Below are 25,309 nucleotides of genomic sequence, written 5' to 3' on the forward strand. Positions count from 1 at the left end.
GATTCGTGATTGTTACTGCAGTAAGCTATGACTATACCCAAGTTATTATGTAAAGAACTTATTGTTGGTGTAGCAACTTGCGGTGTCTGACCATGAACGTCTAATTTCACTTGCTGGCAGCGTCACACCACAGCACTGGTGTGAGCTTCTCGTTTAATTCCAGTTAATCAATATCCAGACTCCACCAAGTGCTATCCACTGAATATGCAATATTTCCTTTCGGTACCGTTTTATAAAAGGGAAAACTGGCTCGCCCCTGTGAAAGATAAAAATTTCTGGACGCGAGCTTTCAATGAGCCTCGCTCGAAGGTAACGCGATTCTGTCACAGTTTATCGATCCGAAAATATCAGAAAGCAGTTCGAACGGGGCCCGATATCATCGTCGATAACCCCCCGTCACACGGAACTTTCTGCTCGCAATCGAGGGACACGCGCGGTCACTATCTGTCAACATTCGCGACACGAAACATCGCATGCGGCAGCATTATCCCTCTGCGTCGTGAATTGCAATTTCGCCGCAGCACACGTGCACTCGTACACGACTTGTTACAGGAGTCAACTCGCCGGGGGGATTGCGGAGGTGTCCGGGACGGCCGAAAGTCGAATCTCTACTACCTAACGATCTATTCGGTGCATCGATCGGTTTGTACATTCGACGCGCGATCGGGCTCGCTCCGCGGACCCTCTTTTGTCGTGCCCGCTCCGAGGTTCGAGCACGATCCTCTATACTGCGAATGGGCACGGCACGTAGCAAAATGCTACACCTACGAACGTGAATCGGCCGTAGAGTATGGAAGCCGGCCACGTTCCACAGAGAAATAAAAGCTCGAGCTAAGTACATAGGTGAAAGAGGCAACCCACGAAAATACCGGCAACACGAGGCACAGAATGTCCGAAGAGAGGAGGAACGAAAGAGACGAGAAAAAAGAAAAGGAAAAAAAAATGGAAAAAACGAAAACGAGCAGCAGAGGGAGCGGGGCGAAAGTCTACTTACAGACGCTGCAGGTGAGGCTGCGACACGGCACCCTCGCCGTTTCCGGTTTCACCGCCCTTCTAGATATCGCGTCCAGACTGGCCGCGTGCGAAACGCTACGGGATGGTCCTTCCGCGCCGCCCGATGACGAAAAGTTCCCCCCCTCCCAGATCCCAGACTTCTGGGAGACCTGCAACGAGAAAGCAACCCCCTCCTGTTGTACCGTCGTCGTCCAAGCTACCCTTGACTCCGACGTCCGTTTCACGTGACAGCCGGCTGGAATATCGTTAGTAGCATCGCCGTACACTCTCGCGACACTCGATCGATACCGGACGTGTTTTGAAGCGGGTGCACGCGATCGGGCTGAATTTACCGAGGGCACGGGGGGAGGGACGAACCGCTTTCGGGGTTGAGGGCATGCTTTAAGGCTAAGACTTCCTCCAAGGGGGAAGATGTTACGGGGTGGTGCACAGGAGGGGAGAGGAGGGTGTTAAACTGTCCCCCGCACTTCCTTGAATTATGGAGCTAGTTTTTGTTGTGCCATGGGGTGGGATATCGAACGCTGTTATCTACAAAAGCTTTCTTACTTTCCGGGGCGGTAGGCGGGGTACGTTGGGGGCAGGTGGATGGAGATTTTAGAATAGTACCTGGTGTCTTAAGTGAAAAGTGATGGAATTGTAATGAAATGTAAGTTAGTATGGGAATCTACTAATTTCCGGCGTGTAGAAAATGAACGTGCTCGCACGAACATCTGGAAGTCTTTAAAATTCAGGACAATTTCGGACATGTTCCACTGATTCTATTAGCACGGCTCGATAGCACGACCGACGTCCATTACTAGCCAACCATCCGGTGATGGTTGGGAAATTGAAACGGGGCGGAAGGAATAGGCTCGGGGGGTAGTTTCATCCTCGATAACCCGAACGGCTCTACACACGCTGCAATTGTGTAACTTGGGTCTGCGCTATTAACTCGACCTTTGCTCCGAATCATAGACCGAAGCCAGTGTCAAAGAAATTGAAAGAAATATACGGAATCTTAGTACGACAAATTTGAAAGAATATTAAAATGTTAACCCTCTAGTGCATACGCCTACCTTAAAGCGAGCACCTGTTTAATCCAGGAGTTGGGCGCCTATAATTTTTTTTTCAGAATTCTCAGTTGCCAGCTTTAAAAGTATTGCCACACCGCACATATTAGCCTAAGAAACACGCCAATCTGACGTTTCGATTTGACAGAAATCTAGTTTGAAGTGCATTTTTGAGCTAAGCATAAATAGAATAATTCTCTATTATATCATAAATTTATATTTTTTTGAATATTTTTTCATAGTTTTTCATTAAAAATGAAGTATTTATTTTATAAAAAAAACACTACAGTGACCCAGAAGACTACCCTGGGAGTCCAGACTTCCTCCAAATTGAAAACAGACATCGGATTCGGTCTTTTCATCCTCGAATTAGACTAGTCTAATTTTTCCAACTGAATTAAAAATCTATGCACTAGAGGGTTAAGAGGTCCTATCGTTAATTCCGTCTTCACCAACCGCCGTTTTATTCGACGTCTCCTTTTTGGTACTTACGTCGCTCACTCCCTCGGGACTGGCGATCGGTGCGGCGGTGCCGGGGTGTGCAACGTTTGCGGTTGCTGCAGACGTTGCACCACCATTGTTGCTCCCGGTTGGCGGGGGTGGAAGTGCAGGCGGGGGTGTGCCAGTCCTCCCAGGACCCCAAGATTCCATCATTGTGGGTGAACCACATGTTAGTGGGCTGCGAAACATAGAAATCGCTTCCATTAGACGAGAAAAAAAAAGCGAACGGCGCTGATCATTCGGTTGGTAAAAATTCACGGAGCGCTAGGGGCGCTCCTTCCGATACGCTCAGGGACATTATAAACGTAACAAATAAAATTTTAATTCTCTACCGAATCACTGGCTCACGAAACGGAAGGGAGTGATACAGGCGTTCACAAGGGGAAGAGATTCCTCCCGCGGTGCGACGGGTCTCATTAAGAGGAGATACGTATAATTCAACTGTCGCGCTGGAATTTCGAAACATTCTTTGTCATAATGCATTCCGAGCGCGAGCTTCTCTCGCGGCTCAACTTCCACCGAAGGAGAAAGAAAGGAAAGTCAATAAACGTGATCGATATAACGTCGCGCCAATTCCTGGCACGTAGTTGCCAGGGTTCGATTCTTCCCACCCCCGGTGCCAAGAGGATCAATATTAATATCTCTCTCCGTTTCGATAAAACATTCAACGACGCTCCTCGCTGCAGCATCGAAATCCCGCGGCCTGCGCGTTCCTTTATTCACTAACATTGACCGTAAGGCGGCAGCGGTCGCCGACGACGCCTCCTCCGCGTTCCGCCGAGGGAGCGCGGCCAGACGGTGCAGCGTATCGAACGATAATCGACGTCGACGGCTGCAGAGAAACACGCGACCCTCTCTAATCTCGAAATTGGCCGGGGGAAAAGTGTTGGCCCCTCGCTAGATCGCCGGCGATCCTAAGATTATGGGGCGCCGATGGTCGATGCGAAACAGAGGTCAGACTTGGCGAGTGAAGTGTGTCAGTGTTAGGTCAGACTTGCCAATCGATACAGAAGCTGACGAGCCGCGACGCGATACGGAGAAACGGACCACTCGCGTCAACTCTCGACGTACTCCCGGACTTTCTCTCCCTCCTATTCTCAGCAGGCTACGCTTGTCCACCCCCTCGAACCACCCCTTTCGCCCGCCGCTGCTTCGAAGACAGACGAGCGATAGAACCCTTTCGCAGACGGGCTTCTACGTCGCTACGACGCCAAGGGTTGGTTACTTCTCGGGCTTTCCAGATCTCCGAGGATGCCAATTTTCAGAGAAATTCAGGAGAGTGTTTAAGAAGCTTCCGTGATCTTGTAAATTCCCCAACACAGTGATCGTGGATTTTAACAACACCTGTCAATGATCGCGGGGAGGAAAATGAGGGGGAATTTTTCACTAGAAAGGAGGTATGGCGAGGACATTTACCGCAGCATTGGCCACCGGAGGTCTCTCGGTAATTGGGCATAAAAGCCACCCCTCTCCGTCGCCGAGAGAATGTGCGATCGCGTTAACCCGGGAATCGTAGAACGGCTGCTGCTTAATTCCCCGGAAATTCCGGGCGTGCATATCGTCCAAGCTGACGCCGGGTCTGGAAAAATTCGCCGCCGGTAGCTCACTCGAAGGGGTGCGAGCAAGGAGGCGTGTATCGGGGTTGTTAGGGTGGACGCAAGTTCAGGGTAGTTTCATTTGGAACATTTCCAAGCATTTCGAACGCGTAATGAGAATTTCCCTTGCGCCGCCCGGTACCCTCGTAACGAATACGTCCATCGACCCACATATATCACGGAGAAACGAATCAACCCCCTTTTCCACCATTCCCTGGCCGCGGAGCAGCGCCAGTCTGTCTCCGAGCGGCCATTCGTATGCATCGAGGAGCTGGAAGCTGAGGGCTGCTCGTAATTTCGTTAGATCCAGTCGCGAGTCTTCGCTGCGAGAATAAAAGCTGCAGGGAACGGCTCGGATTGATAGGGTGCCCCTCTGTCTTTCGCTGCTCGTTGCCAGTTCTCTTTATCGAACTCTTAAATCCCTTTTCTCGAGCTTCCTTTACTATTCGAGATGAAATTAAACGGCGACTACCACTGTGGAAATTCAATCTCCTAACCCCCCTCGAATCCAGCTACGCCTGTACGTACGATTAAGTCCCCCGAATCTTTCAACCCTCTAGTGCATACGCCTGCCTTAAGGCGGGTACCTGTTTAATCCAGGAGTTGGGCGCCTATAATTTTTTCAGAATTCTCAGTTGCCATAAAATAATTCTCTATTATATCATAAATTTATATTTTTCTGAACATTTCTTCATTAAAAATAAAGTATTTATTTTATAAAAAAAAACACTACATGTTTTGTACTTGCTACATGATCCCGTCTTAAGGCGGTGACCCAGTAGGCTGCCCTGGGGAGCTCAGACGCCCTCCAAATTGAAAACAGACATCGGATTCGGTCTTTTCATCTCCGAATTAGACCAGTCTAAATTTTCCAAGAGAATTAAAAATCTATGCACCAGAGGGTTAATCATCCACAATTCTTATTTCCCGCCTACAACCCCCGAAGCGCTGACGTGCATTCATGAATCACCCCGCTTACGTAGTTTAGGGGTTCACCAATCCACTGCCCCTGGCCAGTGTGCTTATGCATATAGCTGTTTCCATTCAGTTTCCCTACCCCCGGCCTCGCAATATGCCAACCACTGCAAAGGGGCGCGAATTCACCGGGATCGCTTCGAAAACGCGGCGTATTTATCGACGTACACGGCGGCCGGGCAACCCTGACATCGATTCCTCGACCAGCGTGTTGACAGAATGATTTCGTAATACAAATAGATCCACATAATGGACTGCCGCTTTTTTCTTCTCGCTCCGCCCCCTGCCGCGAGCCCCTCTGTTCGCCGCTCTCCTTTCAGCCAGGGCAACTTTACCTTGCGGCGTTGCACGCTATTGTCGGCGGGGTTCAAGGAATTTACATGTCTAAAAAGTGGGAAATTGCTGTCGTGCATTTGCATGGCCGCTGGTTTAATATGATTCATTGTCGCGGGCCTCGCGCGTCCACCACTCTGCCACGAGTGCCGTCGTCCCGTTGATTCAACGACGCTTCGACGAATTCGCGCCTGCAACGCGCTCGCTGGAATCTCGGAGAAGAGCAGCAGCACGCAGAGATTCGATCATTTTGCCCGTGGAACGGGCGAGCTTGAAGTGGATTGGAGATGCAGCGGGGCTTAGGGTTACAGTTGATTCGAGAATCGAAGGGACTCGTGGTAAACGAACGTGCGCGTCGGAGGAGCGCTTCAAGAATTGATTTCATCGAAGGTTAAACGTTCGCGATATTTCTCGCGCGACTGTAATCGTATCCCGCGGATCGCAGCTGGTCACCGTTAAATATTCATAGGCTTAATCAGCCAGCGCCGTTTTGTTAGGAGCATAGCTAACGAATCAGAACTTTCTGCCGCGTTTCTCGCGTCACGCCCTGTCCACCCTACTTTCGCACGCTAGCAGCGAAACAAAATGGCACTTGTAGGTATGCATGCTGTTTAATCGTGATTCCCTTCATTGGCGATTATTTATTCTTCTAAGAAGAAACTCGATCTGGTACGCGAAGACCATACTCCGCCCGTTGCCACAGCTGTTAATTAATCATAATTTATATTCACTGCGCGAAATTAAATCCGGGGGGTGCAGGTACTCTCGGCAGACTCGCAAGAAGATCCGCAAAATTCTCTCCCGCGGAGCGGCTCTATCAGTCCTCATCTCCCCGATGAAATTACTCTGACCCGGTAAATTTCCATTCGCAATTTCTTGTTAATTGCAGACCAAACGAAATACTCGGCTGCATCGAATCGGCGGGTGCGTGTTCACACGCGAAGGCCTCTGGAAGCGGCTATAAAGCGACTCGATAGGAAACTGGCACGTTCCCTTTCGCGCCACCTTGTCGTCGTTCTTGTTTCCCTTAATCGGGGGATAACTTGCCGCTGAAATATATCTTGCGTCTCGGAGCACAGCGCGCGGCGAATTTCTTAATCAGAAACTTCCAAAGCGGCGTCGCCTTGACTGGAAAACCCCCGCGGGAACTTCCAAACTTCTATCCTCGGCGAGAACTGACTTGATGCACACAGAGTTATCAACTCCGGCCGTGTCTACTCGTACTTTCGTTAGACAGGATTAAGTAGTTTGCCTGGTTAAGGGATTGGAATTAATGCTTCGTTTTGATCGAATGGATTCTCTCCGGCGCGAGGAGGCAATCGTGATCGTCTCGAGATAACGAGACAGGGTACCCAGCGTTCCTTTGCAAATTCTGCATTAATTGGACATTTCTTGGCGCCGGTTTTGGTCCAGCGAGATTCCGCTGACCCGATATGCTCGCCGGATAAGAGTATGCGGTTTTCCATTGACCTGGCTGCGAGCTTAATGCAGCTTTCGACTCGCATCACGGTCACGCACGCTCCTCGAGATAAAATCTCCCGTCTCGATCGAACACGCCTTCATTCATCCTTTTTTTCGTGATTCTCCCTTTTTTTCGTTTCTATTCAGCCGGTTCATTCATGGGTCTCGTGTTTATTCGCGCCGGGGATCTTGTCTGTCCGTGATAGGCGAGGGAAGTGGAACGCACAGGGCCGATTGCGCGACCCGTTGCAGGCTATTTTTTTTCCAAACTGTTCGGACGGACGCGAGAATTCTTATCTTTAAATATTTGGAACTGTGACACATTTCGGGTGACGTGTGGTAAATTTGAATTAAGATAAGAAATGGTGTGACTCAATGTTGAGTACACGAATATTCGACGTTTTTGCCAAATCGTAAGCGTACTCTCTTTATTAACACGAGAACTTAATATCGCGTTACTGTGCAGGTAATTAATGACTCTGTACACGTGACACTAAGTAACTAATGGTATATTTAAAGATAATGTAGTTAATTCAGAGCAGTGGTCGAATGAGCTGTTGCTAGCTTGACTATTTTCTTCGATCTGACATTTTTCTTTCGCTGAGGCCTTACGAAGCCTTCAAACCCCTGCAGGGGTGTGTCTAAGCAAAAGATGCTAAAACCTATGACGATGGTAGAGAAAAACGGAAAGGGAAAGTGCTCTTTCCACGAAACCGAACAGACGGCGCTACGCCGTCTGTTTATTGTCGTCCAGATAGCTCTCGACTCGGCCCAACGGTCCCAATCCCAAGGAGACAGTTGTAAATAATCGGGTCCTAAGCGTTAGGCCCGGACAGGCAAACCAAGTGCCAGCCACGTGCGATGTGACGAAGCTTGAAGCTCGATAACAAACCGTTCGCGCTCAACACTCAAAGAGGAAGTATGGGGGTAGTCAAAAGAACGTTTAAAACAAATATTTAAACATTTACGAATTATGAACTTACGAATTATCGCTGATCGTCTATTCTGGGATATGAAAAGACATAATTCTTTCCAATGGAAATATTTTGTTTATGTTACCGGTGACAGTTCAAGCTGTCTGTCGACCTATCATATTGTGCGAACGGAATATTTTTCTGAAATGAATTTAGCGTCTGCGTTAGTTACTATTCAAGCTGCTACATTTTTCTATTTGCACTTCCAGTTACTCTGCTCGAAAATACGTCAGTTTCATTTTAAACGCTCTTCGTCACTCCTGGAAACGTAGGTACGAAAGGGAAGAGCGCCGGGATTAAAGTGGTCCCACAAAAGTTCTGCCTCATTAGCGCGAGCATCGAAACATTTCCAGCGCAAATATGTATAAACGAACGCCGTCCAGAATAGCGGAACGTTCCAAGCACGAAGAAGCAAAACGCGTTTCTGTTCCCCCAAAGTAGCCTTGTCGCATTCACCTGGCCGTTTCTCAGTCCCAGTACCGCGAGGTTGCGTGTTAACGTGCCTCACCTTGAAGTGCGCAGTAAAACCGGGACATTCCTCTTTGTCACCGTTGCAACTGCTGCAGCCTTAACGAAGCCTCTTGGTTAATCAGTACCTACCTACCGACTCGAGCTCCTCTCGCCGACTTCAAACCCTTCGACCTACACAATTAACTCCACCAACTGATCATCATCGAACAAACCACCCAATCGACTAACAAATCTCCGGGCCTCTAAGCATTGAAACCTGAAAATCTGAAATTTTACAAATCGTCAATCTTAATAAAAGCGATAAGCGAACTAAAGACTGCGCAGTTGAAGAAAGCCCACCACGTGACCACGAAGGAAATCCCAGCAGCCTGGAATAAATGCCTGAAATCTGCAAACACTTCGGTCGCGTGGCGTGGCGTGGGTCGCGGGACTGCAGCTTCGAACTTTCCTAAACTACCCGAGCGATCTCTCAAAGAAACTTCTTCTTGTAGAAACGAACGGCCCCGAGATGGGAATCGGCGCTGCCTGTCGCACAGCCCGGACAAGCCGGCTCCCAAAAGTCAAGCCTGCTCGCGCAAGTTGGTCGACTTCCGTTGGAAAAATTCGTCGGCCCTTTCGCTCCGCCAGATCCGTATCTCAGCAGTCGGAATTGCCGTCGCGTGTCCCTGGCTAGGGGAGTACATAGGTTTTCCACGGGTGTTCCCAAGGTATCCGTCATCGTCGCGCGACTTTCTGATCGTTGCCGGGTGCTCGCGTGTCGAGGGTGGAACCGTGCTCACCTTGAAGAGAGGAGCCACAGAATGGTGCGCCCGCTGTCTCCACCAGTCCCTGTCTGCTGTCAAGGTCGTAGCCGCGGTCGCCATTATTCTCTGTCTAGTCGTCTACTCTGCTTCCCGGTTCCGGGGCTGGTTTATGCCGCGAGTATCCTCTCGCGTGCGATTCCAGCTCCCGACCATAAACGTCCGCCATCCCGAGTCGCTTCCAAGCCGTTTTGGGCCCCGACGTCGGCTTGACGAAGTGTTATGCGAAAGCGCGGGGGACGGCTCGAGCAGATGTTATTCTTCGGTGGAACTTTGTTCTTTCGGGAAGAGTTGCCAAGGGGAGATTCAGGGGCACGTGAAAATTACAAATTCAGGAAAATGGAAACGGGGAATTCTTATTTACTTGGGAAGGCGTTAGGAGGGCTGGGATATTCATCTTCTTAGTAATTCCTCGGTAAACAAGGGGTTAAATATATTTAATAGAAAATTGATTGATGTATTAGGTACCGTTGGAAGCAGCGAAATGGAGGAATTAATCTTCAAGGGAGGTGAATTTAATATCGTCGACTTTTTGGACGATTAGGAAGTGGCTGGCCGTCGCTGTTTGCCCTTAAAAATAGATTGCGGCTTGGAAGGAAAGGGGCGGCAAAGGGCGAGAGAAGTCGCGGTGGAACAAGACGCTCAGCCGCGTTCTTTCGGCGGAACTTTTCTTTTTTGCTGTTCGCGGTTACATTCCTCGCCGTGGTTCGTTCCCTTGCTCCCGTGGTCGTACGATCGATTGGATATCCCTAGCTGCAAGCAATTCCGGCCTTGGCAATTGTATCGCGCAACAATTGCCATCGTCGGGGCTTGCAATCTCGCCACCAATCTCTCCACAGCGTTATCCTCCCGATCGTTTTTATCGGCGGGCGATTCTTAAAAACTTTTCCTCGTTCACCATTCGGTGCCTCGATCATTGTCAGCTTCCCGCTAAAAGCGGCTTCCGATTTCCAGGGGAGTCTGGGCGATAAATTTCGCTGCACTTCCTCCGAACAATATTGCTGCTCGCGACTCCGCGGCCGTTTGGAAATATGAAAGCTTTAATTCAACTTCGAGCCGCGCCGCTGTGGAAGCCGATCTCATTGTCGGCTCCGTAATTCCAATTCCAGTGAAGTGACATTAATTACTCTCTTGTTGTTAACGAAGGAGACAGAAGAAGCACGCACACGTTCCTCACTTTTAATTAACTGCATCGCTTAACGCGATTAAAGGCTGATTAAGGCTACGGACACTTTGATATCGGGAGCATACTCCACGGTGAATTTAATTTCATAGAACAGCGAGCTCGAATCTTCGTTCTTCCTTGCAATCAACCTAGACCTTGAGTCGCTTGATATTTTGTTATCAAGACTGCGATAGCTTCATCTCGTTTTCCATGGAAATTAGAGGGACATTACACGTTCTTGTCGCTGAAGTTATTAATCTGCCTTCAACGCCCCTTCGGTGGAAAAGTTTCTCGCCATTTGTCGCAATGTCGTAGGCCAGAGTTGTGTTTACCACTGCGCTGCCTCGCAGTCGCGAAGAAAAATATGTTTTCGACGGTATTCCCGATAATAGACAACCAGCTCGCAGCTTCCCATCGAGCTTCAATCTCGAAGACAGATGCGAGTTATGCAACTGGACAAGCATCGCCAAAGGAACGTCGAATCGTGTCTTCCCATCGACAGCTCCGAAACGATTTTCGCGGTCCGCGGACTTCGACAAGCCAATAAACAACAGAGAATTCGACTCCTTTTGACCTAATTTCGCGAAGAGAACGATCGCTGGAGTTTTTCGTTCGTAGAAACCGAAGAATAGAATTGTTCGTATCAAATCGCACAAAATTGATTCATGGATCCCTCCGTCTCGTATGTTATGGAAAAGCCTAGAAAGTGAGAGAAATTGATGCAGCAGGGGGTGAAGCATCGAGCTTCTTAGATTTCTGGTTCAAACGCGATGGCGTCCTTTTCAGTAGCAAAATCGGGCCTAAGTAGTTACGCAGAAAGTTACCAACCCCCAAAATGACAAAAAATTAATTAAACGCAGTATGGATCGCGCAATCCTGTAATCTTTGTTTTGCAAAGAAATTACCAGCTCGTAAAACAACTCTTACAGTATACAATTATTAAAACTGCCAAGCCATGGTTTCATTTTGAGCTTAAAAAGCAAGAACTGTTGAAAATCTAAAAATAATAGATGTTAATTGTACTACTCACTATTAAATAACCCATTAAAATACTTTTCTGTAACAATTAAAATCTTCAAACTAAAACTCAGTTTCAGATCATTCAGAGTTAGTAAGTAGTAGCTTTCTGTATAACTAGGCCGAATCGAACTTCTGTATATTGCGAATTCTGATGCTACTCCGCTTTAAGGTGATTAGAATTCCGAACCTAGCAGTGTTTAATAATTAGTTGCTCAGGAAGATCGGTGGACTTGAACGTTTGAGTCTTTAAATAAAGTAATAAAGCAGAATTCGATATATATCGGGGAGAGCTGTTATTAGCTTTTACATCGGATGCCAGCGAGTAGAGACAACAATTTTTCCCTGCTTTTCCATAGCGCATCGGAGGCCACGAGCAAACATTATGCAACGGTAATGAATATGCAACGTGTGTCCCGCGTATATCATTTAACAGTAAACGTGACTACGTGCACGCTGTTGCGGAACACGTCGATCTAATCGAGTTCGATTCAAATGAATAGCTCTGACCTGACGTTGGCAATATTCACACGCCTTCGATTTTAATGGTTTTATAGGGGAATCCCGTAGGTAGCTACCTACCGTGTAAAACCAACGACGATTAAACCTGTCCAGCGTGTGGCCTAATGAAAACCAGAGTAAATCACGGAATAATCAAACGTACATATTCCCTGTGAAAAGAATTACACAAAATTCTACGAAATAAACGATCCTACGCTGCGGGTAGGTACTCCAAAGGCCAGCAAAAAACATTCGCTTTCTGTACATTCTTTCTCGATTTGTCACAATTCAGGGTTCGCCCGACCTCGTGGCTTCGGGGGCACGGATTATCGCCCTTCGGCACGAAGAACGCGTACGAATGATTTCTGCCGCGATAGAGATCGACACGAAGTAGATTCGTTCACGGATGCGTGACACATTCGCGCGGGGGATATCGCACGATTGCTTATCGATGGGGGTTGTTTACGAAACCCTTAATCAATTCGGTGGTACCAAACGGAGCTACTGTTTACACGTGGCGACTGCCAATATTTGGTCCCCCGTCTGGTTTCGACTCTTGCGGAGTGGATGGCCGTGTTTTTTCAACGGTGAACTGGAATCTGTAATGCGAAGATTTTCTGTTTTTCCTGGGCCTGATTGTGCTATCCGAAAACAATTCTCAGCTGCTGCCCCGCTTCGTGGCGAGCGGGACACTTTGCGTAGGGAACGGAGTGCCGTGGGAATGTTTTATTTACTTCGTACCGTTGCAATCGATTCAATTTCTAAAATATTTGGCGAGTATCAAATAGAGACGCAGGGGGTGGGGGGAGAGGTTGGTGTCTTCAAAGCATCAAGCAGTAAATTATTCAATCCTCTGAACCGTGAGACTTGCTCACCTTGACTTAGCGGCATTCAAGAAACTCTGCTCGAATTCGAATTTCCATACAACTACAAACTCTCGGAACCTCTTCGCAGCCCTGCATTAATCAACCCCCTATAATTAAGCCTCTCAGAGGCCAGATTAATCTCCACTAATCCTAATCAAATAGTAAAGAACATGAATACACTAAATACCAATCTTATGCTTGTGGACCTTCCTGTCTTACTCCATCTTATACTCGGGATCAATTCTTGCTCAATTCAGTTTATAACGGTTAACAGTGATTTGTTACTAAGTTATTTGCTATACTACCTGCGTTACCGAATTTCACATGTATTTTCCCATAATAAAGAGTAACAACGACGAATAATAATAATAAAAATAATAATAAGAAAAACATAGAGTTGACCAGTTTATCTTCCGATACCCTCAATTATTATTACTATCAATTAAATCTCGAATTCGCTGTGCTAAAACTATCCCAAAGTACAGCGATCGTGGAGCATCCAGCAGTAAGCATCCCCGTTGCCGGAGAACCGTTGATCAATGCCGCAGCCGAGAATCCTTGCCAGGAGTAAGTTCCGCGGTGTCGGTGAATTTCAATTGAACCAAAACGATACATTCGAACGATTGGCACTTGCACCGGTGGATTCTTGGCCACCGTTGCCGGAAATCGATCAGGGCCGAGGAAGGGGCCGTGGATGGGGGCTAACGAGGTATCGAAATGGCCATTCGGGGGGTTCGCCTGGGGTCCGCTGAATGCCAGCAACGTCGTCGAGATTCTGCGAACGCGTCCGCGGAACAATGCAGTGTATCATTAACGAGCCGAGTGTACTTAGTTAGGTCAGCTTCGTCAGTTTCTTAATTGGCCTCTGCACAACACCCGCAGTACGACGAATTCGCCAGAGCCGCTGGCTGGGAGCGCGACGAGTCCGCGACCCGCGAAGCCCAGAGGAAGAAAGGGCGACCAATTACGCCGAAAGTCAAAGAGGCACTTTCTAACGTGGACGATCGACGTTATTTAATGACACCGAGCTGCCCGGCTTCCTGCGCCGTGGATGGTTCGCGGAGGGTGCCGTTCCGGCGTGTTTTCGCTTCGGAGACGATCGCGGGAGGAAAGTGGGTCGAATCGAGCGCGGAGAGGCTGACCCCGAGTCGCGGACTCTGGAGAATATTTTCTTCTTACGTAACGCGTGGCATTGTTGGGTAATTCGATATCTCGCCCATCGAGTGTGAAATTAGATAAGGAAACTTTTCTGGGAGATTGTTTCTACGCTTAGTGGAGTGTTACCTATTTGCTTTCAGCTAGGTTAGTTTACTAAACGTCTATGCTTCGTTAGGATTCACGTTTGTATAGCGTAGGTATCCCTCCCAGAAGGAAATTGCAAACGGGACGACACGCTGAATTTCAAGCCCCCTAATTTTTATTAAAATTCGACAGGTAGTGCCCAGCGAATTTTAATAATCCTCGTCGCGGGTGAACGTTACGAGCCACTCATCGACTTTCACACCACCCGCTGTAATTCGATAGACCAAGTTCGGAGGAACGTTTGAACGAAGTTTCAGGACTCACCAGTTCTCAGAAGCGTCCTCGTCGAGGATGGTCCCGTCAGCAAGTCGATGAGGTAAGTTGGTCGTGGTTCTCGGCCGATTTCTGACCCTCGGTGGACCAACGACACCGGTCCTGGATAGGCCAGCACGAAAGGACGCCCTTGCCCTGTCGACTGCTCGAGTCAACGTCATTGAATCTTATTAGTGATTGTTAGTAGAAACTTCTAAGTAACTCTACGCCAAAGAAAATATATTGCGGGAACTGGGCGCGCATCGTTCGCCTTAACGCCACAGTTTTCCACCAGGAAAATTCAACCTTGACACATGGGCCGCACCGGTGCTTTCATTCGACTCCCCCATTCGATCTACTAAATTTTATATCGTATCACCTTCCCGGGAGCTCCGAAAAAATGGGTACTCGGAACGAGAGTGAGCGACGCCGATTTCTGCCTGCTCATCAAACTCCGGGCCATTATCCCCGCGGGCCGTTAACGCGCGCACACCGAGTTCATCGTGTAATATTTAGCGCGGGGCAAAAAAAAACTTTGTTCGGAGCCCAGGAGTCTGACATTCCGTACGCGTTACTTGGCGCAATATATTTTTCTCGGCGAGCCGGGGATCCGAGGTGAGCAGCACGTGAACCAAGTTAGTCACCGGCAGGATTAAGGGGTCATGCTCAGTCAGGAGGCCGACAAAAAGGGTGGTCTTTGGAAATTTTTTACTCAAAAGCTATAACACATTTCTCAAAAAATCTTTTTTCCTTTTAAAGGTTGCATCTAGTACCGTGCATCGTATTTTTTTTATTTAAAAATATTTATCAATAACTGAGTTATTGTCTATCACTCGAAGGTTCTCTAAAAAAAGGCTTCTGCGGTGACCACTGCTGTTCGAAAGTCGATCATCAAAAATAAAAAATTCAAAAGAATTTACTTATTATATTATATTATCTAGTATTTGAACGAAGGCTTTTTTTATCCGATACTTAGTTTTCTTTTAATTGACGAAAATCAGGCAAGATTTATGATAAATATTGAAACTTTTGCTTTAAACATCAGCCATTTTTTCCCAAATCAATATTTCGAAAAATCCTTCGTTCAAATACTAGATAATATAATATAATAAGTAAATTCTTTTGAATTTTTTATTTTAGATGATCGACTTTCGAACAGCAGTGGTCACCACAGAAGCCTTTTTTCTAGAGAACCTTCGAGTGATAGACAATAACTCAGTTATGGATAAGTATTTTTAAATAAAAAAAATACGATGCACGGTACTAGATGCAATCCTTGAAAGGAAAAAAGATTTTTTGAGAAATGTGTTATAGCTTTTGAGTAAAAAATTTCCAAAGACCACCCTTTTTTCGGCCTCGTGTCTGAGCATGACCCCTTAAATAAACTTCTACCGGGGTGCGAGGAAACGGGATCGCGAGTCGCGGTACGGAGAGCCGACGACCCCCTTCGGCGAATATCGGGCGCCCCTGGATGCTGGGAATATTAATGCAAGTCGGGGAAGTTTTTCTTTGGGCTCGGGGGAAAGTAAGAGGGGGAGAGGGCACGATTTTTCTCGACGCTTCGCAGGGGAAGAAAGGTGTCGCGGTGTCGTATCTTTAGATTTATCGTTCGCAAGCGCGATCGGATCGCTGGCAGGCGAACTCGGCGATTCGCTGCGATCTTCGTAAAGTTCGTTGATTTCGCGCCAAACCGGGGTCGTTCAACTTGAAGCGCAACGATACTGTGCCTGCTTTTGATTCTGGGGCTTCGAGGGAAAGACGCCGGGCCGGCGAGATGTGTGCGGAATTTGGAATAAAAGCGAGAAATTCAATACTTACTTGAAAATAGTGGCGGTTCGTGTGATTCGAACTGTGTGGGTGAGAGGGGTGGATATTGTGATTAGGAAGATCGGAGATTTTGGCTGATTTGAATGCGATAATGTGGGGTGTATCTTAGCAAGTTTTGAAATTGATTCGAGGCACGATACTGTTGGTGAAACCTAGCGAAGCGTTCCTTCTTTTTGACGCAAGCAAGCAGACTTTGAGAAGCAGGAATGCTGAATAATACAGAATGGTTTAACGTCGATGCTCGTCAAAGGCAAAGATTAATAAAGAGACACGAGGTGAACGGTGTCGGTAACTGGAAATGATGGTGGTAATCTTCTTTAGTGCACGCCACCATCGATCGTCATTGAATAAGGCAGAGGAAGGCAGAGTTTCCTTCTGCTCGCAGAAATGGCACCACCTTCGAGAAAGAAACCTTCGGATTGTCATTTCAACAATGACTATGGAGGTCAAGGGCAAGCATTCATTTCGACACGGTCCCAAAGACTAAAAATCACAGAGAAACACACTCGAAAAACAATTCGTTCTTGCGCAGAAACTTCAACATCGAATCAACGAAAGGGGTGGAAAGAAAAATAATTAGAATTGGCCAGAAAAAGATCGACGAAGAGTATAAAATCGGAATTTCCCGTTGCAATTCAAATTTCCTTTAACCAGGCTCGCGAGCTCGTTCCTGCGATGCGTTCCAATTTAATTAATAATCCGTTTCCAAGTACGGAAGTTCGATTTTATAATAGAAGCCCCATCCTCGGAGAGCGGCAGGGGAAGAAACTTTGGAAATGCAGAGGCAGAAGATAGCTGAGAAGGATCGTGCGTGCAGTTCGATCGTTCAGCGACACCTTCGTGTCCATTTTAATAATCAATTTCGTTTCGAGTACTGCTGTAACCATCAGCTGATTCGCCAGCGAGGGTGGATTATCAAGGGGCAGGTGTGGGGGTGGCTATAGCTTCCTATACCGAGGGTATAACATTTATTACCGGGTCAGGGTTAACTGTTAGGCGCGCCACACACGTCCAGCGACCGTTCTGCGGCGTCAGTCTAAAAATAATTTCGCGAACACTCCAGATATAAAACGCGACCACGCATCTCTTCCTCTTCGGCGTGCGCGCGTGTCTTCGAGATTGCAGAGACACGAAGGCTTGGGAACGAAATCTCTGCAGGCGAATGCACCTTCCCAACAGCGAAATCGAGCGCGTCAGCATTGACAAAAGGGAAGGTATTCCCCTGACACGAAAGGGGGAAGCAAAATGTATATTTACACATGGCAGGAAAGTTATTCGGAAAAAGAAATTCCTACTCACTCCTGGGGGCTTTAAATATTACCCATTGTCGAGCAAGTGGCAGACAGATTGTGGGATAGTTTAAATCGAGGAATAAAAACGAACAAAAGATGTGCAAATTTATATCCTTCCAAACAACCCCGAATCCTTTCAAACCCCTTCGCCCATATTCAATAATGCCGTCGCCTCCCCCCAGTCCCTGGAACACTCGAACCTCGACCACCCAAACGCTGCCTCGAAACTGCTTCGTACCAGGAGCGGCGAAAATCGAGCGGAATGTAAGCGGGTAGGAAGCCACCAAATTAATTACGACCAGGCAGGCAGGGTTCAAAGGCGTCCCCTCGATAGGAAAGCTGCGAACTTTTCTCATAAGATCCTTCGGCGCCGATCGGGGAAGGGGTGAAAAAAGAATAATGCGCGAAGTTGGACGGCTGGCTTGCCCGACTGTCACGCGCCTCGGAGGGAAGGTCGAGCGCGGCGCGGCGCGGCGCGGCGGCCAGGTGGACGTGACACGCGGAAGGACGTGCGGAACGAGTGCAGCCGCGAATGGCGCAGGATATCGTTGCGCGGCTCATTATGCGGGCAAATCTGACCCCGATCTCCGCGATTCTAATAATCTTCGCCACAATGAGAGAGGTACACGTGTGTTACATGGCCCAGTTGCCAGCGGGCCGGCCCTGAATGTCGGCGACGCTGTCTTATACCGATCGGTGCAGCAGAAAATAATGATCCTCCGACTTGAAAGCCGCAGGAAACTATAGGCGAGCACGGCACGAAACGTCTCTCGCCAGGATACGCTCGCGTCCCGGCAAATTCGGGGGTCGCTCGATCATCGGGGCGAAGCGACGCATTCCGCGGGTCAACGGTGCGATGAGGTGTCGCGGCATGTTTTAATTGCTAGGTGAGATCAGGGACGTTTGAAAAGAGGTGTTTCATCTTCTTGGGACTCGAGCGAATCTTGAGGATTTCACGGGAGAGTAAAAACGTTTGCCGCGGCTAGAGGTTCGTTCGTTAGGTAGGTACGAAGTCAGAGTGGAAGAAATGTTAGGTAGGTACCGTATATTGACTGAGACTTTGGAGAGCACGAGAAGCGATTAGTATCTCCGGTAGCTTCGAGGACAAATTCCTGTTTTCTTGGGCAGAACGTCCCACTAAGCTCACGGAACGTTGAAAAACCCCTCCATTAAGGGGTCAATTATTTTAATTAGTTTCGACTCGTTTTATCGCGCCGAGGGTGTTCCCGATATTGAACTCGAAGCACACTTTCCGTGGAAACGCTGGCGAAAGGGGCCGTACTTCTCCGCAACAGCTTTAACGGGGGGGGGGGGGGATCGATCACCTTAAAGGGTGAATTGAACGCGACATTAATTCCCTTCCGCGCGGGAATCATCGCGAGCCCCGACTCGAATAAAATTAACGACGAGGGGCGCCCCACCTCGGTAGCATCCGAATTTCCTTTCGCGAGGCTTAATTCCCCCGCGATTTTCCTGCCGGTTCCAGCCGATCAATCCGCGTGCTTCGTTTCACGCTTCAATCAAGCGCGGCTAACCGGTTCCAAGTGGAATTAGACCTCTGCCCGTTGCCAGAGAAAGGCGAGCGCGAAATTTATCCGGCAAAAATTTCATTAGGCCGCAGGGGCGGGGGAGGGGGCGCCGCGCGGCCGTATCGCAATTCTGTCGGACAGAAAAGCGACTCCGGGGTGGTAATTTTTACAAGCACCTTTCGGTCTGCGGCGAGGAAGGTCACACGGTGCGCTTCAAGCACGCTCCTACAGACACACCCAGTGTTAACACTTAACTACGTGACCTAGTGTCCTCGACGACGTTGCACAACCAAAGCAAAGTGAAACAGAAAGAAAAAAAAGAGAGGAACGAAATGTCTGCGAGCTAGCACATAAGTAGGGCAAACGGAGCCGAGGGACAGGTGTTCCCCATCAAAATTCAAGCTTCCGCCGTGATTTTAATGAGATCGAATTTCATTACTCTCAGCCCTCGAGTCTACATTCCTCTTACCTAAATCGCCTGATTGCACCTTCGATGCGATTTACCTTTCCAATTGATACGAGATCAGAGAGCTGGGAGATGTTCGATGGACAGAATGATTGCGGAGTGATGCTTAGGGGATGATTTAATGAATATTTACGAGGCATAGGTGAGCGTTGTGTAGAGTATGGAGGAGCACGAGAGGGGAGAGGGTGGAAAGGGGTGAGAAAAAAATGGAACTTACAGCGTGTGACGAGCCTGTTGTTCGTTTGGCTTGGGGGCGGAATAGCGGGCTGCGGAGGCGGCTGGGAGCTTAGATCCTCGAAATTTATGATTTGCAAGCAGATGTCGTCCACCTCGCTCCTTATTAGCGCTATCACTTCGCTGCACAAGAACTTGGTGCCTGTAACAGAGAAATCGAGCGGTCCGGATTAGAATGTGCGCACTATTCTACGGAGTCCCATGGTGAATATTCTAGTTCAAAGACTCCCCGTGTTGATCTCTTCGCCGCGCGCATACGTATATAGAATCGCATCTGGAAATTCGGGGGTGTAAGAAATTCTAAATTCTGCGGACACGCCAGCCGATGCAAAGAAACGCGGTCTTATTGGCTCCGCGGAACGGCCGCAGGCCGCGGATATCTGGCACGATAAATATTCGGGATGGACGTTTAGTGGATGTCTATTAGACCCCGGGCTCGTTAAAAGCGCTGCCCGTCCCGTTTGATGCTAGCGCGGCAGGCGAATAAAAGAACCGACGATAAAACCGCCGAACTTCCTATAAAACGCATCTGGATTCGATCCAAATATTTACCCGGGCCGGCGTTAACGGCGACGCGGCCGTAAAATCGAAGATTGTTGCAGGGGGCCGCGTAAAATTGCTAAGTGGAGTGACGCAATTGCGCCACTTCTCCATTGATCTCAGGGCGACCATCGATCAGCGTGACATAATTCCGCGATTCATGCGGCAGAGTGGAAGAAGCCGCGCTGCACACGTGGAATGGATCTTGGAGCGGGCGATGGAAATCCTAAAATCCTAAAGCGGCTGAATATACTTACCCGCGTGAATTATTCATGTACCTATCTGAAGAGAAGAAAGCAAAAGTAGCGGTCCGGTACTTGCGCCAGATTGAATTCAGTGCTCGCGGTACTTAATACGGAACGATTAAACGAAGAATGGCGATTCAAACGTTGGGCCCTACAGGGCTGCTTGCGTCTGTAGCGATCATTCGCGTAACCCTACCCAAAGCCACGACTCGAGCAAGAACTTCCACGCCGCAGAGGCTACCAAATACACGAGGAAATTTGCAATCCTTCCCCTTCCAGACCTCAACTCGCTCGTCTATTATAAACAGAATTCGAGCCCCCTCCGAGCCAGCAGCGTGCACGGTCCACCACTTACGTGCCGCAGCGTGAAAATAGGAGATACCTAGGCCTCCTCCGCCAGGTACAAGAAACAATAGCCGCGGCTAGGGTCAACTGTTTTTCGGCGGCCCCGGATCCCGCGCGGTGCCCAACCACAGCGGCGGAGGATTGATATGATTATCAAGCTGATGAAAAAGCCTCTTCGCCCAGCCTGTGGCCTGCACCCAAGGTCACGGAAGCCCGTGGCCACGGGAACACGATTAACTACGACTACGACGAGGCGGCTTTCGCTTCGGCTACGCGAACGCAGCTAATTAGCCAGCGTGTTTACGAGTCAAGGTACGTTGGAACGGGTCCAAAAGGGCTCGACAAAAGGAGAGCGTGTCCCGCGGACGTGGGCGGGCGGGCAGCCTTCGCATCCCCGATGCTCGGCGTCGTCGACGGGGAATATCAGTAACCAGTGAGATATCTGTATCTGTAGGTACGCTGGGGCCTGTTCGTTGAATAAATAACTGCGCGATTGATCGGGGAAAGAGGAGGTTTCTAATAGGAAGTGGTTGGTTCCCATCGTCTAGATGCTTGGATTCGGAAGGGGATGTAGAACGCGGGAGGCTGTTTTTAGGTAACCGGAAAAAGTTTCGCTGCGCAGTACGCGTGGGGAGACTGTTGTGCAATAGCGAGCAGGTGCTGGAGGTGTGTGTATATCGAGGATGTATACAGGGCGTGTTGTTTAAGGTTGTCTCATGCAGGGCTGAAGTAGTGATAAAGGTTTCGGATGAAGGTCGATGGGCGCTCAGGGGACACATGGGTGTGTTCATTCTTCGCGCAGATTCGTGTGCTTTTCTTGTACGCGGTATTGTGTTATAGCTTCGGAACGGGAGACACCGGTGACCTAGAGTAAACTGCGACTGTGGCTCCTACGAGACTACTTCCCCCCCGCTTCGACCTCGGAGACATTCCTATAGGTATATACCTCCTCGGGACACCGCATTATGAAAGAGGTATACATGAATCTGTGTAACAACAGGATAGTGACGATTAAATATCCACCGACACCCTTCGACTCTCGTCCGAGACACCGATTGAATAAAAGCGGTCGTAGAATTATGACGACGAAGCTGTTCTTGTTCATTCACTCCGAATTCCCCCGAAGGCGTCTCCCATTCCGCTCGCACAGTGCCGAGCTTATTTCCTTCCAGCCAGGAGGAGCTCGGCGCAGGAGAGCGCAGAGCTTGACAAAATTCAGCGATCAGCGACGAGAAGCATCCCCCTCCCGCGAATAGATAGTGGCTAATATGTGCAATACGTGTGGTTTCATCGACAACGTCACCAGCATGCTGTCCTATCGATCCGCTGCCGTCTTTCTTTCTCTGTTTCCCCGCCGGCTCCTCTTTGTCTCGGTGGAATTACACACGCAGACGGGTCACGCACAGCTGGCTTGTCAGGGTCCGACTGAAATGCGAGCAAGCGAGGGAAGAATCACCTAGACGGGGCCGCCGGCCCCTCGCGCTGCGCTTTTCACGTCTTTTGCTTCCGTTCCATTTTTCATACGTCTCTCTCTCTCTCCCTCGCCGCCCCGTTAAACTTTCACGTCCTCGCTAATTCAGCCGGCAAAGTCAACCCCCTCCCCTCTGCTCGCGACTGCGACGCCCCCGACCGTCCTTTAATCGGTTAACTATACGTTGACGCGACGTCTGTCTTCCCTCTGACTCGCTGATTAATTCCGCGGTCCCCCGAGTGGCTCGATCACGGCTCGTGACATATCCAGGCTTCTGGGACCGCGCTCGAACGCTCGTTCCTTGATACTCGGTCGCGCCGGGGACTGCGGTTCGAAAGAGAGGAGCACGATGCATGAGAAATCGGAGTGCTTGGTGGGTTTTGTTTGAAATTAGACAGCTCTCCGGGGATCTTTAAGGGGTTACCTACCCGTCAGGAGGTAGGAAAAGAATCGATTCTTTGGGAATTTATTTCGCAAAGTACAAGCAGTTTTTATGCAATGGTTTTCTGTATTCAAATCAGGGACACTTTAACAGGTTATTATGTTATGTTTTGGTATAAAAATATTTAGTTATTGTAAAATTACAACCGATTTCCCGAAAGCAGTTTTTAGACCGGTGACCACGATTTCTCCAAAACCGCTTCGCCAATCTTTCTGAAACTTTGTAGGTTTCTTCTAGACTTTCAAATCTAGTCTTTATTCGAAGCATTTGTTTTTCGAATGCATAGTTTTTATTTTACGGATGAAAAATGAGTGCTTTTTCTACGAAAATCGATCTTTCACATTAAACATCTGCCACTTTGTCCCAGATTAATATTGTATAAAACGGAACGATTAAAGACTAGATAAACTATTGTACTAACTAAATCTTCTTCCTTTTTTTATTTCAGATAACCCAGTTCCGAATAATGTTGGTCACCGCAAAACATGTTTCTAAAAACAGCTTCCGGGAAATCAGTTGTAATTCTGCAATAACTAAATAGTTTTATACCAAAACGTAATATAATAACCTGTTAAAGTGTCCTTCATCTGAATACAAAAGCCATTGAATAAAAATATGCGTGTACTTTCTGAAATAAATTTCCAAAGATTCGATTCTTTTTCTACCTCCTGACGGTAGGTAACCCCTTAAGTGAACCCCGACAGGGTGTTTCCCAGTCCCTTTTTTGTGTTCCCCCTCGGGGAACATTCCGCAGTTTTGAAATGAAGCTAGTCCACTTTGTCCTCGAAGCTGCGGTCGGAACTGATGATCTGGATTCAAGTTCCAGGGGAGCTTGATTAGTGAGAAGCTCCGCGGGATCTGTGATTAAAAGCGGAGCTTCGGTACCGTCTAACCATCCACGAGCGTGATCGATTCAGCGGGGATTCGATCGCCAGTGGACTCGGGATTTAATTCGCCGGACAGGCGTCCGCCTGAAATACTGAATTATTAAACGATGCCTCCGAAAGCAGCGCGCTCCCCACTCTGTTATACAAGGAACGGTCGTTCTGTTTGCTCGCTAGCAGATGGATAGCTTCCCATTCGTGTCGACGTCTCGGACTCGCGAAAGGAACAAGGAGCCGACTTTACGAGGACGTCGCTTCGGAAATATACCCGCGACGAGTCATAAAGACGTGCCAGTGAAAAGCGTTTCCCTTTGGACCCGCGAAATAGCTTGAAGAAGAGGAGAAGAGGGCGCTGACGATTCTCGCCGAAGCTTGACGAAGAAAGGACTCGCGTTAATCAGATTAAAAGCAACTATATAGACCGTGCATCTGGGGAGAAATCGTAAACAGAGGAACACGTGGGCCCTCGCAATAATCTTGATCGCAACCAGCGAACGAGGTCAAGCACACTTTTCCTCTAACTTCGTTAAATTCCCTTTCCCCGAGACCCGGGCCGCCTGAAGAATTCTTAATCGCCGAACGACGTGCTTGATTCTAATTCCACTATCGCGCCGCGCACCCTGCGGGGGCAGAAATATCGCGATGGAACACTGTAAACAGAAGCGCGCCGTCAGTGGCCGTGTTTTCTCCCCTTTTAGCCGCTGAAGGACCTGAAAGAATGTCAAGCGAAGGAAGCAAGTGTTCCAGTGGTACTTTAACTTAATTCGAAAGCACGGTCTGCCAACAGCGGCGGCGGTGAAGGAATCGCGGAGAAAGAGAGCGTTTGTCATCCTCCGCGGGAGCATTCGCGTTCTCGCGGCTGGCGCGCACTCCGCCTCGTTAATTCCGCGCGACTGGGGGACCCGTAAAAGGCGGCGCACGAATGGCTCTGTTGATAAGAATTCAAGATGCAGTTTAGAGGCGTCACCCGGGGGATGTTGAGAACACTTGCTTTATTTCAGTCGAGTAGCCCGGGTCTCGTTAGGTCCTCGTCGCCGCAGCTTTCAAACCGACGCGGAAGCGAGGAGAAAAAGCGCGGACGGGCCGCGGCGGGGGATGGGCTGCGAAAGCAAGAGGAAACGAAAAAGAACGGGCGCGGAGGAGGTTGGAGGTCGTGGGAGGGGGGTTAGACGCCAGCAGGCCCGAGGAACCGAAGGGATGCGCAAGCAGCGAGGGGTGAACGCACCCGGGCCTCCATTCAGCGCAACGTTCCTGGGCGAGAGAAGGAGGACGAGCGTCGGAGGGTGCTCTTTCAACAGGCTGTCTCGCGGATTCTTTCCTCGAGGAAAGAAAAAAGAGAAGCAATAATTCGCGTGGAGGACGAGGCAGCGGGCGATCGATCCTCTTTGCCGGAGCCACTGGCTTGCTTGCGAGCCTCGGGATTTAGGAACGGTATACATACAATACATTTTCGCGGCGGATGTTTGAGGATGCGTTCCTTTTACCGACTGGCTGTTTAGCTACTGTGTAGATGGTTACTGGAGGCCTGAATTGGGGAACGAACGTTGTCGTTTGTTAGCGATTTGCTGTGACTAAAGTGTGGACGAAGGGCGGGAGAGATTTGTTGAAATACAGGTTCAGTTTAGATGTCGGTTTGGTAAACTGTGGATGGAAGTTTTGAGGTTGATGATAACCTGGTGTATGCACGGACGTCGGGCCGCTTTATGACGAATGTTAGTGTAACAGTTGCTGAACGTGTAACAGTTTTGTGATGACTAC

General features: G+C 48.8%; 1 protein-coding gene across 14 annotated transcripts in view; it reads right to left on the reverse strand.

Annotated features, from left to right (window-relative positions):
- The window catches only part of Sei (potassium voltage-gated channel seizure), a 114,690-nt gene that overhangs the window by 60,654 nt on the left and 28,727 nt on the right, over positions 1–25,309 (reverse strand). For 11 of the 14 annotated variants that reach the window (XM_076824877.1, XM_076824888.1, XM_076824876.1 and 8 more), the window contains exons 3-6: positions 19,608–19,766; positions 14,289–14,439; positions 2,556–2,742; positions 995–1,163 (exon numbers count right to left, since the gene is read on the reverse strand). In XM_076824877.1, coding sequence (XP_076680992.1) covers positions 995–1,163; positions 2,556–2,742; positions 14,289–14,439; positions 19,608–19,766 — 666 coding nt within the window. The remainder of the gene's footprint in view (positions 1–994; positions 1,164–2,555; positions 2,743–14,288; positions 14,440–19,607; positions 19,767–25,309) is intronic. The other 3 variants (XM_076824882.1, XM_076824885.1, XM_076824886.1) reach the window with 2 other exon arrangements.

The sequence above is a fragment of the Andrena cerasifolii genome, chromosome 12, assembly GCF_050908995.1.
Source record: "Andrena cerasifolii isolate SP2316 chromosome 12, iyAndCera1_principal, whole genome shotgun sequence".
NCBI classification, from domain to species: Eukaryota; Metazoa; Arthropoda; class Insecta; order Hymenoptera; family Andrenidae; genus Andrena; species Andrena cerasifolii.